The 15,381-nt window shown below is 41.0% G+C and overlaps 1 protein-coding gene across 2 annotated transcripts in view; it reads left to right on the top strand.

Moving 5' to 3' along the window:
• The window catches only part of IL1RAPL2 (interleukin 1 receptor accessory protein like 2), a 405,544-nt gene that overhangs the window by 286,460 nt on the left and 103,703 nt on the right, over window positions 1–15,381 (top strand). For both annotated transcript variants that reach the window (XM_013946318.2, XM_067304228.1), the window contains one exon: window positions 3,979–4,053. In XM_013946318.2, the coding sequence (XP_013801772.1) occupies window positions 3,979–4,053 (75 nt within the window). The remainder of the gene's footprint in view (window positions 1–3,978; window positions 4,054–15,381) is intronic.

Raw genomic sequence — 15,381 nt, 5'->3', positions numbered from 1 at the left:
TTCCTTGCCGCTGAGAATATCTTGCACCAACTTATTGTTGAAGAAGGACCAAAAGTGAATTTTGCAAGGTGAATAAGTAATCTCATGTCTGACCTCTAAAATAAGAAACGGCTCTTGTGTCCTGTAAACATGTATGACATTGGAAAGCCAGCAATCCACTGCGATCTAGGCTCAAAATCCCTTTGGGCCGTTTCAGTTCCTACATGAAGAGCTCTGACAGGCTGCCAGTTCATTATGATGATTACCCTCCAAGAACAATATGGCATAACGTAACTGTTTAAAATGTGACACTCATGAGCACACTAAAAAAACATTCAAAGGCTGCAAGTAAAGCAAGGGGAGTGAGAGGAAGCCTTGCTTAATTTGGGTTGTGAAGGGTACATGAATGAAAAGCATATGAAAGAGCAATAACGAAGGAAAGCCTGAACCCACTGTGGAGCAGCATGGGTGCAGCTACGCCAGCCAGCTTTTTGTGAGTCTTGCAGTGCGCGTGAAGTTAGAGTAGAATTTAGTACCAATGATGAAAAGTGGTAATACAAGGAAAGCCTAAGTGTAGCAACACAAGCCTGAAAAGCTAAGAAAAGAAGCAAAGTGAGGGTAATACACCAAAAGTGAAATTCCATAGAGGGGTCTCACAAAGTACAAGGGCCCACGCTCAACTGGAATGCAAGGTTTTTTGGTTTTGAGGATTGTGTGGGCTTCCCTCCTCTCCTCCTCCCCATTTTAGCAGATTTCCACCCCCCAAAAAATTGACCTAGTATATCAAGTTGTTTAGAATTGCGTTCTTAATCTGTTCTCTTTCTCCATTCCAGCCTTTGCTTTTCTCGAAAGAATTGCTTTCCTATGAGATCTCATGCCTGTGCTCAGCTTTAAACCCACAGTTATGTCCTCTGAAGGAGTCCCATAAAGGGTCAGTGAGAACATTGCTTGTTCTGGCCTGCTCTGGACAGAGGACTTGCTGCTTTGGATGCCTGGTACTGAATCCAAAAACCATGCTCCAACCCCACCCCTGCAGCCACTGAGACCTTTCTGCTCTCTCTGGTATATTTTGGAACAGGCCCATGTGGAAGCTGCAGCAAATAGCTGCAGTCTCCAGCAATATGCTGCTCTTTTCTCTGTGCTGAACATCTGGGTAGTCCTGTATTTAGACACAGGCTAACGTGTTACCCTATTAAGGAGGCTGAATCCTTCCTAAGCTGAAAAGTATTTGCTAGGGTTTTCTTGTCTCGTTCTTTTAAGAAGTTACTGACCTCAGTTGCGCAGAGGCAGTTATTGCGGAATATTGTACATTTGGACTATCTCTTCAGTAGTTTGTCTCCTGCCCCTTTCCAGCAGGCCTTCTGGGGAAGTCTGCCTAGAGAATATAAAAATCAATAAAGAAGCCAAAACCAAAACTGCAGAAAAGCAATGTCAGGCTGTGACTGTAGTGATGAGGTTCCCCCTCAGCAGAGGCCAGGGCTAGACCACAGTACAGCTAATCTTCCACCGTGAGCCAAGAGAAAGCAGCAAACGTTTTCAGCAAAGAGGTCCTTCTTATGGCTCTGGTGGCTCTTATTATTGGCTTAGTATTTATTGGCAGAGGGTTTTCACACGAGGAGTCAGAATATAAGAAAAGCAGAGTTCCAATACGCACTGAACGGAAAAATGTCTGTGCTAAAAATGTACTATCACCCTCTTGTCCCCCTTATGAAATTCTGTGGGCATCAGAGTATCAGGATTTCCTGGAGAACTGACTGTTTTTCTGGAATATTGGGAATGAGCTTTGGTTGAAGGAGGTGTGAACTTCAGTTAAGAAACTTACTGTTTGAATTAGGCTGGCATTTGTGGAGGAGCTCTCGAAGTAGTTATCCATCTCCCATTGCATACAATGGGATTTTATGAGAAAGAGCCTCTCAAAAGCTTTCAGCAATTTAAAAACATACATTACTTTAAAAAAAACAAAAAAAACCAGTGGCATGTCCTCCGAAGTCCCTTGGGTTTGATGCCTAAAACTTAGAAGTTTTCAACTTTGGTTAGGATTGAAATTCCTTAAAAAGGAAGTAGTTAAACCATACTTCTGTGTGTAGGTTTGGCATTACTTTCTTATTGCCCTCTAAAGACATTCAGAGGACTTAGGTGCATTGGCACAGAAAATTAATTATTTGTTCCTGCCAGAAATTTTCTGCTCACCGGTTAATCCCCAAATAATGTGATTGTACAGGTGGCCCTGATGTTGCCTCTGGGTCAGTCTTGTGACTTGGCATTGGACGAGCATTTTTTAACTGCTGTATTCTTGTCAATAGAATTTCCCATTTGTCTCTCATTCTGAACCCTGCCTGTGGTTTTAGTCTTATTAGGCTGCTGCTTAAATCACTTAAGAGATTCCTGTGTTGTTCTCATGGGTAAAAAGTCCTTCTTACAAACACTTGTGATTTTGATCTGAAATGTTGACTACTGGCTATTTGGTTACTGAAATGCGTATTTTGTGATAAGCAAAGCATGACTGTAGGGTCAGTGGAAGAGACTTTTCATTTAAATGGAACTGAGAAAGCGGATCGTTGTGCTGAAAATCACTTCTTAGAAGTTTAAAATAACAGTGGCAACTATAAAGCAAAATCAAATAGGTACTACTTTAATGCAGTTCATCATTTTCTGTAGATATGGATTTTTGGGGGGATTGAAGACTTTTCCTCAGACTGTACTGTTGTAGCAGAATAATCCAGCTGTGAGAATGGTTGACCTTCCCCCAACTTTGTGCCACTGTTGTTTGATAGCTGGTTCCCGGAGCCACGTTAGTGAAATACGTGGTTGCTGCTGCTCTGCTCCAGCTGCTTGGCTGACTGGCTTTAAAGCCCTGTTGAAGGTGTGTTGAACCAGCAGCTTGGTGCCGAGGCAGACGCGGGGACGGGGGTCCTCGCAGCGTGGGGCAGGAACCCGCTCTGTTTGGGGAGCCTTGGCCTGCTGCCTGGGCAGCGGGGGCCCACAGCCTGAGCTAACAAAATCTGGAGTAGCCTCGTTTCCTATCAAGCCAGCAAGCGTGGAGGCTGCAGAGGAGATCAGGGCAGTTCTGTCCTAATCTTTTACTGAAAAACGCAGATTCAGTTTCCAAACTCAGATCAAATAAATTCCATCAGTGAATTTTAACTGAGAATATTTTAAAGTAATTTTGAAATGTTTAGTTTTCCTAAATTTTGGTGCCTGATGCTGTATTTGACAAGAACAGTTTCCTCCATCTCCAGGGATACTCAGTGATTTATTTCAAGCTAGCTCCAGTTTATAAAAATCATTAACAAAGTCTGGCCCTGAGCACTCAAACTGTATCATAAAGCCGTTTTCTGTAGCTGTAGTTTTTAATGGTAGTATTGCCCATGGTCATCAGTCCTAGCGGCTCAAGCAGTCACCTGATAAGGAGCGGGCCTGGGCTCTGCTTTCTGCTCTCAGAAGAGCAAAACATGGGAAAATAGAGGGCAGTCTGGAGGCTGGAGGCTTCGAGAAGAGCATCTGGATGCACCATCTGAATTGGGTGGGAGTGTAAGCTAGGTGTGAAGCTGTTGGGACTCATCAGGCTAAACTCCGCAAGTTTTTTTTGAGCGTCCAAATACTAGTTTTGATGAGCATTAAGACATATCAGATCTGGTCTCACTGAACTAGTTAGGTTGACGGTTTTCAAATCAGTTAAGTACATTAGCTTTGCAAGATCAGGATCTACAATGCTTGATCTAGATATTATGTATAGATTGGAATCAGATGGAGTTCAGTTTGTTTTGTATTAAGAACATATCTCTTAAAATAGCCTGCCTCCTTCAAATCAGTGGGCCACCACACCTGCAAAGAAACCAGTAGTGCATTGGCAGGGTAACAGCCAAAGTAGCAACATTATGTAATAAATGTTTACCTGCCATCAAGTGTGCAAACGTTCAATTGCTTACCTGGCAGAATTTTTCTTATCCAGTCATTTGTCTCAATTTTTCCATCACATTTTCTCATTTTCTTTTCTAGCTTTGCTCACAGACAAACCTCCAAAGCCATTGTTCCCCATGGAGAACCACCCAACTGTTATAGATGTCCAGCTGGGTAAGTCCCCTTCTGGGAATAATAGATCCTAAACTTCCACTCTGGTAACAGATGGGAAAAAATGGAAAGAAGCATGAAAGGTTTAGAGGCACTGTTACTGCATGCAAATCAAATTGTAGCTTCTCATTTGTAACTGTAGAATTCACTGCCATGGCAAAATAAGGGAATGAACTTGTGTACCATCGGGGAATGGCAGTACTAATTGGTTACGTTGAGTATTAAATATAAAGTCCTGCTGCTCTTTTTAATATATGATTGATAGGAAAACGTATGTCTATGTTGCTGCTGTATTGATCCATCGATGTTTGCCCTAAGACAAATATTCTCATAAAAGAAATGCTGATTCCTTTAAAAGTTAATGGAAAACAGTGCATTTTCAGTTTGTCCTGAATGCTTACTAGAAAGGGCTTTTGACTGAAATGCTTGTATGCTTTTCTCACCCCTGTTATATTTTCTCCTGTGACTGCATATCTCTGAATCTCAGCTGGCAGCCTGTATTTTCTCTTATGTTGACAAAGTCCATTAGAGAGTTCTGCAAACTTGGGGGAACGGTGGGGCATCTTGGTGCTGAGAGAAATGTTCAATTTTGAAGTTCCAGCAGTTTTTTCTTTGGCTTAGAAATAGATTTCTAATTTTGAGAGGCAGAATTGGAGTTACTGTTGAGGCCTGGGGTGCCATGAGTTTAAATGACAAGAGATGCATTGCAGATGTGGATTATTTACTCTGCACTAAGGCTGTGGTATTTTCCTTTTTGCTTGAGCTTGATTCTGTTTTTTATTTTGTACCCAAGTTGGTCAGGCTTCAGTGCTGGAATGGGTTTTTAAAGGAAAGCAGGATCAGAATGAAAGATGTAAATGGGCTGGTAATGGTGGTAAAGCCTTTCCTATGACTCTGTGAGGTCCTACTTAAGCAAGCTACTACGGCACATCCTTGATTTTAAATCAGGTGCTTAACAATTTCAGCAAAGCACTTAAGACATCTAAATTAAGGAAGCATTTAAAAATGGGGCTTGAATTCTTGGATGAGATTGTTGAATCGTGGCAAGCATATGAATCACCTGTGAGCTTAGCTAACTCTCTTGTATGGCCGAGTTCGCTCAGGAGCTGTAAGGGCTTGCACAGAGAAGACAGCAGCGGGTCCAGGAAGTAGCCAGCGCCAGACGAATTTTGCAGACGCACGCATGTGCCTGCGCAGGTTCACCACAGGACTCGCTTGCCTGTAGCTGAGTGCACAAATTGGTCCTAAAAGATGAAACCACAAAATGTGTCTGAGGCCCCATAATCAAAAGCCCATCACAGGCAACAGCAAGACACAGTTGTCTAACTTTGGATCAGTCCAAAAGGCTGGGTTTGGTCTCTGAATCCAGCTTCTTAAAAGGCAACTTTCTGATGATTTCCTTTGGGAGCAAATTGTCCCTGCATGTGTCTGTGCAATAAAGGCGCTCAAAGAGTGCATACCTTTGTTTCCTGTGTTTTTATTCCATCTTCATTTCCTCTTCCAAGTCCCCCTGTTCCATTAGGACGGTCTTGTTTTTGTGCTGCATTTCTTCTTTCTCCCTACGTGAAAACATTTTGCTCTGCCTGATTAAAAAAATAAAACCAAACAAAGCCCTTCCTCTCCTTGGAGATATGCCTCAATAATAGCATTTTGGAACATCTCTAGAGGCAAATATAAATCTTGCATCTTTATATCCTAGAATGGAATCCATCAGTGTCTCCTAGGATCAGGGCATTTACATATGGCGCTTTTTTTCTGATGTTGGTAATAAGTTTGGTTATTGCCACTAAACCACATTCATACAATGCTGTAAGATTAATGTTTATGAAAGACCCTGAACTTCTTTCTGTAATGTATCAGTTCATTGATTTCCCTTTTGATTTTAACTGGCAAAGAGTTAGAGCTAGAAACTTCTTGGGGAAGTGCCTTCAACCGGTGGAGGCCCCCGCAGCGTTGGCCTGGGGGCCGTGCTGACCTGCAGAGTTTGCAGCAGACCCTCTGGACTGCGGCGGTGTAGCAAAGGCGATCATTTGATAGCAGCTAGGTAATGGAGGAGAAAGGGAAGTCCTGTGAGCAAGTTGTAGGTAAGGTTATCTGCTGGAATACTTTTTTAAAAATCTTGTGAAGCTAGTAGCTCTGGAAGATTGCCGTTCTTCTGTACTTTATTAGAAATCAAGGCAAAGTTTCTATTAGAAAGGATTGCGTGGGGTCAAATTCTCCAATGTGCCTGCTTTTTTCAATGGTCATGCAAGTATAAATGTGCCACTGAACTACAAAAGAAATGGAGTTTAATCCATCTACTTGTTCCGAAGAGATTATTTTAGACTTCTATTGGCAAACTAATCTTTAAAGAAATGGCTGTCTTTGCTCTATAAGCACAGCACATTAACAATTATTTACTGTCTTTATCCTTAATGATTAGCACAATGCAATGTGGCACCTTCCTGGAACTAGGCACAGGCCTAACTTTTTAAACAGCTTCCTATTTGATATGATTGCAGACCTCAATATTCACCTTTTGGCTTTCAGCTTTTGTAAGAAGTTTCAATTGAAAAACAGGTACGCACGATTCTTATTGCCAGTAGATAAAAGGGTCTCTTCAGGCTTCAAACGTGGCCCAGAGCTTGTCTTGGTCGTCTTAGGTGGCAGGAATGTACTTTTTTGTTTTTTTACCTTTTTCTTTAGGATTTGACAGAGATCCAAACAACTCCGTCAAGGTTAGACAGAAGCAGAAACTAGAATTTGCCTCTTACTTGTTTTCTATATTTGCTTGTGCTAGAGAGACAGAGATGAGGGGAGAAAGCGTGTGCAAGAGAGGAGAAATGACAGGAGGACAAAAGAGCATCCCAGAGGACTAGAGGAGTAGTCCAAAACAATTTCACTGTCACAGATGCTTTGCCAGGTCAGATAATCACTTCATCTCTGGGCAGACCTAGAAAATAGCTGCTGTTTTGTTTTTTTTTTTTACATTTTTCAATTGCTGCTTCCTTTTCACACAGACCTTTTTTTGTTTTGTTTTATGGTTATTAGCATTGGGGCAGGGGGTAGCAATACTATTAGACTGCATAATATGCAGCGCACTTGATCTTATTATATCCTGGTTTTAACAAATAACTTTTATTCTTATTATATAGAATACTTTTCTGCAAATACATCAGGTTAATCTTATAATAACATTTGCTTCCCGAAGAGGCTACCCTTGAGGTTCTTTGTTAGATTAAAACCAAATTTGAATGTATGAGCAAAAATATGGTCAACCCGAAGTCTTGCTGCTGGCAGTGATCATTTGGTTCTGCCCAGAAGATGGTATGGCTTTAACAGAAGGCTCCTAAGGTTGCATTTGAAGAGTTTTGTACCATAACTCTTTGCTTTTCTGCTCAAAAAACGTGACTTGTTTCCCATGTAAGGGTCTGAGTGTGAATTTGTTAAGCTTATGCCAGTGTGATTCAAAGCAGTTATTCAAAGATCCTTATTTCTAGAGTGTTTGCTGCTGCTTTGTTAGACCTTGCATAACCTAAGTGTGTGTGAATTGTTCATGGCTTATCACTGAGCTTACAGAACTCCTAAAGTGATTTGAAAAAGTAAAGACCAGTCACATGTATGGCCTGTGGTCTTCGGGTTGCTGCGCAGTAAGTTTTAGAGATCTATTATCTATGTCCGATGCAGCCGTTCTGACTGTAAGTGGAGCATGCTGTGCTATCAATCTTACGATGACTTGTTGGTGCATCACTCTGCTGATTTCTTAATTTATTTTTAAAATTCTTTTCTGGCTAACTTTGTTCACTCTCTGTGCTTTGAGAACGTGGATGGAAAGATAACCCATCCCTTGTGCTCCAGGCTGCCACGTGATTGCAGAGCAGGGCTCTTCTCCGAGCTAACTGCTTTGCACAATTCTGGCAGCACCAAGGAGCCGAAATCCAGTTTACGCGCAGGTAGCGGCAAATTCTCACACTGCCCAGCTGCTCTCAGCTGGTATAAAAGCGGTCCGGCGGGGCCGTGGGCATTCAGGGAAGGGAGGAAGGACAGCTGTGCTCTGCTGATTCTTGGCTGGACAGGGATCACTAAGGATCTCTTAGGAGCTGTAGCTAGCTAGCCTGTGTATAAGTAGCTTCCAGAGTCATTGAACTTGCCCCGTGGCTGGTATTTTACAATTACGTGTTCCTTAGAATATCCAAAGACCTAAAAGCACCCTATCAAAATAGGAGCTAAGATTTTCTGTTGTATTAATTCTGTAACATTTATAACAGTAATTGCAATGTTCAGTTAGTCTTTTCCTTACGAATATTGAGTGAGAGTTAGGTGAGATTGGAATGAATGTTTGCATGTCTCTCTGTATTTTAATTGAATATATCATTTATGTACCATTTGTTTTTAAACTAGTTACTAGATTTGTTATCAGACATTTACTTAAAAACGTAGCATGAGTGTTACTTAGAAAAACAAAACAATAAACATCTATGTTAATTCACTTACTAAACAAGGAAAATGTCGAGGGATTTACCTCACTGGTTTCGTAGTAGTTTTTCTGATTCTAAAGATGCAGAGAAGAAACATGTAGTTTATGAGGATTCTCCTTTTTCTAAGAGTTGAGCTGTTCAGAACTTGTTTCTAGGAGATTTAACAGTGCAATTCCTCGGGACTCGTTATTAGGTACTGTATAATAGAGGTACTGTAAAACAAGTGAAAGGGAACATACAAACTTATAGTGACTATCAACATGTGTGAGTATAAATATATAAAAAATCTAAATATAGCAAATAATAATAATGAAAGATCCTTTTTGTTTGAAGCACTGGTTGGAAGGAGTCATTTCGGAAAGCAAAATCCATGCATTTGTTGGCATTTTTAAGATGCAACATTCACTGTCCAGAGTCTTAATTTTCATGGAGGCCTCACTTCTCTTAAAAAATAAAATAAATTTGCAAATTTTTTCAGAGACATTAATTCATACCAAACACATCTATTCAAGCAATCCAGCAATATCTGCTGTTACTGGTTTACTGATTAAATGGATCTTTTTTCACATTTAATAATAGAGGTATTTGGTAGACATGTTAGTTGAATAGGGTGGTGATCTTGAACAAAAAGCAGCACAGAAATTTTGAACTGTGAAATAATTTACACAGAGAACAAATGATTTAAAAGTGAGTTTGAAAAGGGATTCCCACCTGTGTGTGTGTAGTGTGAAAAGAACAGTATTACTGTTCCACGGTAAGGCCTCCAAAGGTTGTGCATGTGCATTTTGATATGCTCTTTAATTAAATGACCATATGTGATTATTCAAGAAAGTAGCTGGTACATATGGAAAATAGGTGTCTTGGGTGTTGGTTGCTAAGTGCTACCCTTCTCCCTTTCTTGCCGTCCGTGCTTACCAGGCCTTCTGCCTCGGGTGCAGCAGGAGGCTCGTGGCTGGAGATGTTGGGTACGTGAGCTGTGCCCAGCCGAGAACTTCGCACCTCTCCCGGTGCTGCTGTGGCTCCTGTGCCCAGCTGGGGCTGCGGAAGAGCGATCTCCCCTGGGGGTGTTCAGAGGTGGCCTGAGCTGGACGGTTTTCCTGGGACTGGAAAAGGCGTTTGCCTGACAAAGACTGTAAGCCACCAAATTGCAAGTCCCTTCTCTTACGGTGAAAGGAAGGGGTGTGTGCGGGGGGGAATAATTTTCTTCCTCATTCTCTTGACTCATTCTTTGGGAATAGCTGGAGTGTTTGGTATAGATTCCTTCCCTTTTTTGCCTTCTAAAATTAAAAAGGTCTGATTAATGTAACTAACTAATATTTCAGCTTTGATTTCACTGAACAGGTCACTACAAAATCGTGAGTATGTGAAACCAGAGCCTTATAGAGAATAGCCTTGACATGAGATGATATCACCTGTGTGTATTCTGTATCTCTCAGGGTTGGGAAATACAGTAACAACCAGCAATACTGATTTTTCTGTTGAATCAAACTTTTCAAGATATGACTCTTTTCCCTGTCAGAATAGTCTGTAAATTTTGTTTCTTAATAATAATACTTTAAGCATAGTAATAGATGTGTTGCCCATCCAGATCGTGGAGCCAAGTGTATTGAATGCTCTACAAAAAGGAGGCTGAAAGTTGTCCACAGAGACTCAATTTCTTTTTTCTTGTGCTCTGCCTGAGCACCTGCCAGAGTGTGAGATCTTGCCCCAAATCATACCCTGCTGCATCATTCCGTCCAGGTGGAATAACCCACCATCCCCACCAGGCATCTAGCACTATGTGCAGGGATGCATTTAATGGCAGAGCAGATGAGAGGTGGGTCTGGGGGGAGAGAAGACACAGGTTAGGGGCTCCTCCACCCCAAGCCCAACAAAAAGCTGCTCTCGTCCACCCCAGTTCTCCCCTCGCTGCTTCCTTGTCTTGCAGCCGTGCCCCCCGAGCCATTGCTGTCTGGAGGAGTGAGCCAGGACCCACACCGTTGTTCCCTCCACACCTTCCAGTCATCCAGGGCTTTCCATTGCATCTGCCTCCTCCCATAGATAAGTTGGGAGATCCTCATTCTTCCCACAGGCACCAACCCCTCATGCTATTTGCCTTCCTTCAAGAGGTTAGAGACTGCCAGTGTAAATGAACCCAGGCTCCGTGTTGGAAAATCGGTTGCTCCCAGCTGTGCAAACTGCAGTACCGCAAGCCTTGTGTTTCTGCACAAAATGCTTGAAAGAGCAATTCTCTCTAAGAAACGAAGATCTGAGGATGTATTCTTTAGGACCTGCCTTCTCCCTGCAACACAAGGGATAGGCTCCACCGCTATTTCAGACTTATGTGCTTGCATGAGAGGATGCAGGATTTGCATCTATTACAAATTTTTTTTTAACTAATCTGTAGGGAGTATTAGAGACAATTTGTCTGATGTTTAGCTTTAGAAGTAGTTCCCTAAATACCCTAAGTATATTACAGCTAATGCTTTGATGCTAATTTGGTGTGGTGTTAATATCCCTGCTTCTCTCAGGGATAACAGTGAAATGCTGTACTTTAGAGACTTGAGGCTGGGATCTGTGGTTTGGCTGGTGCAAATCCGCAGTAGTTGTTTTGGCTTTTTTGTGGTTAATCCAGACTTACATCAGTGAAGCAGAGAACAGTTTATTTGCACACTTCATTTTATTTTAACCGACTTGGAAATATAAAGCCAAATTCTGGCTGCTGATGCATGATTTTGATGTCCGTTGGGATCTGTGTGATTGGCACTAATATCTCAAAGTGAGATTTGGCCCTTTCTGAATTCTTCTTTTCTTTTGTACATCTAGAAACTTTATTTATCGTTTACTTTGATTTCAGTGGTTATTAGATGAATCTTATATATGCTCTGAGGACATGATGGCACTGTCTTTATGGAAAAATATGCATTGATATCAGACAGATAACCTTACAGTTACATTTGCAATAGCAGTGCTTTAGATAGGTCTCTTGTGTTCTTTTTATTACAATAAATTGGAAGGAATAAATGCCCCAGTATGTACTGGCTTACATGTCTTCAAAGGCGTTCATCCAAGGACACTAGCTAACTTATGATCAGGGAATGGCTCAAATCATCTTGCACCAATAAAACTTCCTCTAAATTTGGTGACAGTTTTGTGTGGGTGCCCAGGAAGCACATCTACAGTGCTTCACTGGGACTAAGCTTAGTTAAGCTAAGTCCTTAACGGATACGTACCATCACTTCAGCGGCCGCAGGCATGCAGCTATGCTGAGCCTCACTAAAGGAGCTCTTGTCTGTCTTCCAGATTTACTGCCTTTGGCTTGTGTCTGAGAAATGGACACAAGTTTGTCTCCAGAAAACCGAAGCTCAGCCTACAGGACTGGAAGTAGAAAAGATAGTCTAATGATAGGAAAGCAGATTCAGGCTATTGGAGAAGAGCTGTATTTTTTGCTCTGCTGCAGTTTTCCTGTGTGACCTTGGCCAGGACTCTGTGCCCTCTTAAAATGAGGCTAGCCCTTCCCTCTGAGGAGGGCAGGGAGGTCTGTAGCTAGGGAAAGCTTTGACTGATGTTTCTTCCTCAGTCTCCACCTTTCAGGATCTGTGCCCGGATGCAAACACAGATGCATTTGACTACACAATCAACAGACATATGACATTGTGCATTGAAAATCAGGCAATATTTATGTACCAGAAGAGAGAACCACAGGCCAGTAATAAAATGGGCAAAGTTTGCACCATTTTTCATGCTTATTAGAAACACTGTCACTGGAAGGGATTCATGTTCTGCCATTTTATATTCACTCTACAATGTTTGTCATATGAATGAGTTATGAGGCTGTGAATGCCTCATATATTCTGTAAATTACAGGGTAGAAGCGTTCGGCAGTGCTATTTTGACCTTTTCAGCATTCTGTGATTTGCTGGGCACGCCGCGCCGCAGCGCTTGTTTACGGCCGCGCTGATGGTGAGAGGGAGTGAGCGGGCAGGGGTCTGCATCACCCACCGCCCCGCTCTTCTCCCTGGGAGCCAGGGGGAAAGGCTAGATTAATTGTTCTCGTGATTTTTCATTCTTCACTGAAAAATAATAGAAATTTGTACTTCGTGATCTGTTCCAAACAGAACAGTGGAGCAAATGAAGAGTGATGGCATAATTTTTATTTCTTAAAACTTCAAAATTGTAATGGCATGATCTTGGAGGCTACAAAAGTCAAAGCTGTTGTAGTCCTTGCCGTCAAAAGAAAGGAGGTAAAATTCTACCTACCAACTCTTTCCTTCATTTAATCTGTTCTTTGATAAATTTTGCTCTTAACTTCATCCTCAATACTCTTGCCTATATTTCTATCTTACAGAAAATAGTAGCTTGTATTATGAAATTGAACTTTAACCATTACAACCAGATTGATATACTGTTCTCATGTTAGACATTTCAGTCCAATGAAGTCCAAATGAAAGAAGGTCAAAGTAAGATTTCTCTAGAAATGAAGAGATACCTTTACTGTCTGCTGAACACACATCTACATGACTTCTCAGTACCTGTAAGCAGCTGGAAAGCAGCAATACATAAAGCAGTGATCTGTGGAAAGGCAGTAGAGGCACACTGTCTTCTAACATATATTTTTAGTTTAACAAGCCGGCATCACAGTAAATGATGACTATAGCTTTCTAGTACTGGCTATGTTTTTGTTATCTACTCTAATATTATATGCAAAGTGTACCAGTTTTAACATAGTTGGCCCCAATCCCATGAGAAGTGAATAAGATTAGCCATGAAAATGTCCCCTGAGATTTCTTCTGTGCTTGTTCAAGTGTGTAGTGTTTCATGTAACTCTTTGACCAATGCTTTTTATTGCTCAAATACAAATTTTGCTGATAGACTTGCACAATGTATTAATTAAAATGCATAAGTAAATATCATTTTAAATCTAGCAGAGTCTCGAATCTAAATGAACTTCATACACCACTGCTAGCGACTCAATTATGTAGTTTGCAAATAGCGCTACATGCTTTGCTGGTCAGGTTTTATGTAATTCTTTGCTAACTCGAAGTGTTTGCAAGATTTCTCTGAACAAGCTGGGTAGTTTGAGTTCAGCATTTAAATACTTTACTTAAAAAGATACAGTCATTTGTTTAAAAAAATTGCTGTTTCACTGCCAATGACTAGAGCTAAGTGAATAATTAATTAATGGCAAATAATTTATTCAATGAATTCTACCTCTCTTTTTCTGAAGGGAAAGATTGTCCGCATGGATCTTTCTTCCTGAATTATTCAAATACATTTTGGAAATGGTTCTGGGCTTGATGCACCATTTTGAATAGTTTGTTGCTAAGCGCTGAATATGCAGGATTTGAAAAGTAAAACTGCTTTGATTGGCCAGGCTGATCAAATGAAGCCTTCTGGTTCCTGATTACATTACTGTTAACTCTTTTTAATGATTTCCTGATCTGCATTGATGAATTTGAAATCAAATTTATAGAAAATATTCTGCAGCCTATCATTCAAATTCTTGATTTTAATAAACATCCCAGGCAGAAAACTGCTTTGCTGGAGTATTTGAGCATTTGCCCACATAAAGTGAATGCATAAAAGAGCTAGAGTAAGCAGAGGGTTTTTATTTAAGTGTAGTGGATATTTGTGGTTTAATTGTATCTGAATCCATCTGGCTTTCATGCTTTACTCACTTTGGAGACTAAGTTGTAGAGGCTACACTGTTAGCAGTAAGAAATCAGCTTTACTAAAGATCATTGCTCAAGCGCTTCTGTTCAGGATTGCAGTTTAGCTTTTTGAAATATCATCTGGCAAAGTGAATGGTGTAGAGATCAAATTGTTATTCACAGCGCAGGCACGCTGCCTCTGAGAAGGGATGTGTTATATTTGAGCAGTTGTTCAGATGCAGGCAAACATACGGCTGTGCTCGGTTTCCGAATTTCAAACCCAAGTATCACATGACCCAGCACATCCCTTTGAAGCCTGACTTCTATTTTATAAAGTGCCTCTTAATACGCAAGGCTCCCAAACAAACTCATTATTTCAAATACTTAAATTTTCAGCAGGCATTCAAGGGTTTATGCACCATAGTTTTGCCTATAAAATGAATAGGAAATTCACAGGCAAATTACAGTGTCCAGCTTGTAATAACAGGCATGGTAGTCTTAGATTATTGTAGAGTAGCTTTTTTAGAAGAGAGACCTGTGTGTCCTCCCTGGAAATGTGCAAACATCTTTTCTGTGCTAAATTTCTACCAGGTACTTTTTTCACACCTGTCATGTACCATGTTATGTGCCAACTGTGCAGTGGGATGTTTTCCTAAGCTTTTGCAAAACCATCCTTATAAGGCACCTGGACACCTTCAGATTTGTTTTTCCTGTGTTATATAAGGCTTGTGTCCCTGCAAATAACTCATAAATACGGGTATATGTCATTGTCTTGTTTCCTGTAATGCCGTTTCCATGTTTATTTACCTGCAGTCTCAAGCACTGAAGTCCCCTTCAGAGATTCCATTCATCTAGTTTCTAAGCCCACATTAATTATAATTACAGAAATCTCATGATTAAGAAAGCTTTTGGGAAGGTCTGTGGCAATTAGTGTTTTTGAATTGTGGTATAGTGATCCTCCTTAACAGTCTTGGAAGTCCATCAGAAGTATCACTAAACATTTCGGGAGCTCTCTTATCAGAATACGGACGTGTACTGGCTTTTGGCATGGCAAGGATTAAAAGACGAGTGGGGAGGAGATGAGGATCTAAATTATGAACAAAGGTGCCAAAACAGCACTGAGATGCCCAGGGTAGTTCATTATGTTTTCTTATGAAACCGGCTGGAGGTACTTTGATCTAGAAAAGATGTTTTTGATCTGCATGAAGTAGCACCCATCATTAATGTTTTCAATGAATGGAGAA

The sequence above is a fragment of the Apteryx mantelli genome, chromosome 13 (assembly GCF_036417845.1).
Source record: "Apteryx mantelli isolate bAptMan1 chromosome 13, bAptMan1.hap1, whole genome shotgun sequence".
Classification (NCBI taxonomy): domain Eukaryota; kingdom Metazoa; phylum Chordata; class Aves; order Apterygiformes; family Apterygidae; genus Apteryx; species Apteryx mantelli.
This window is presented reverse-complemented; position numbering and strand designations above follow the sequence as displayed.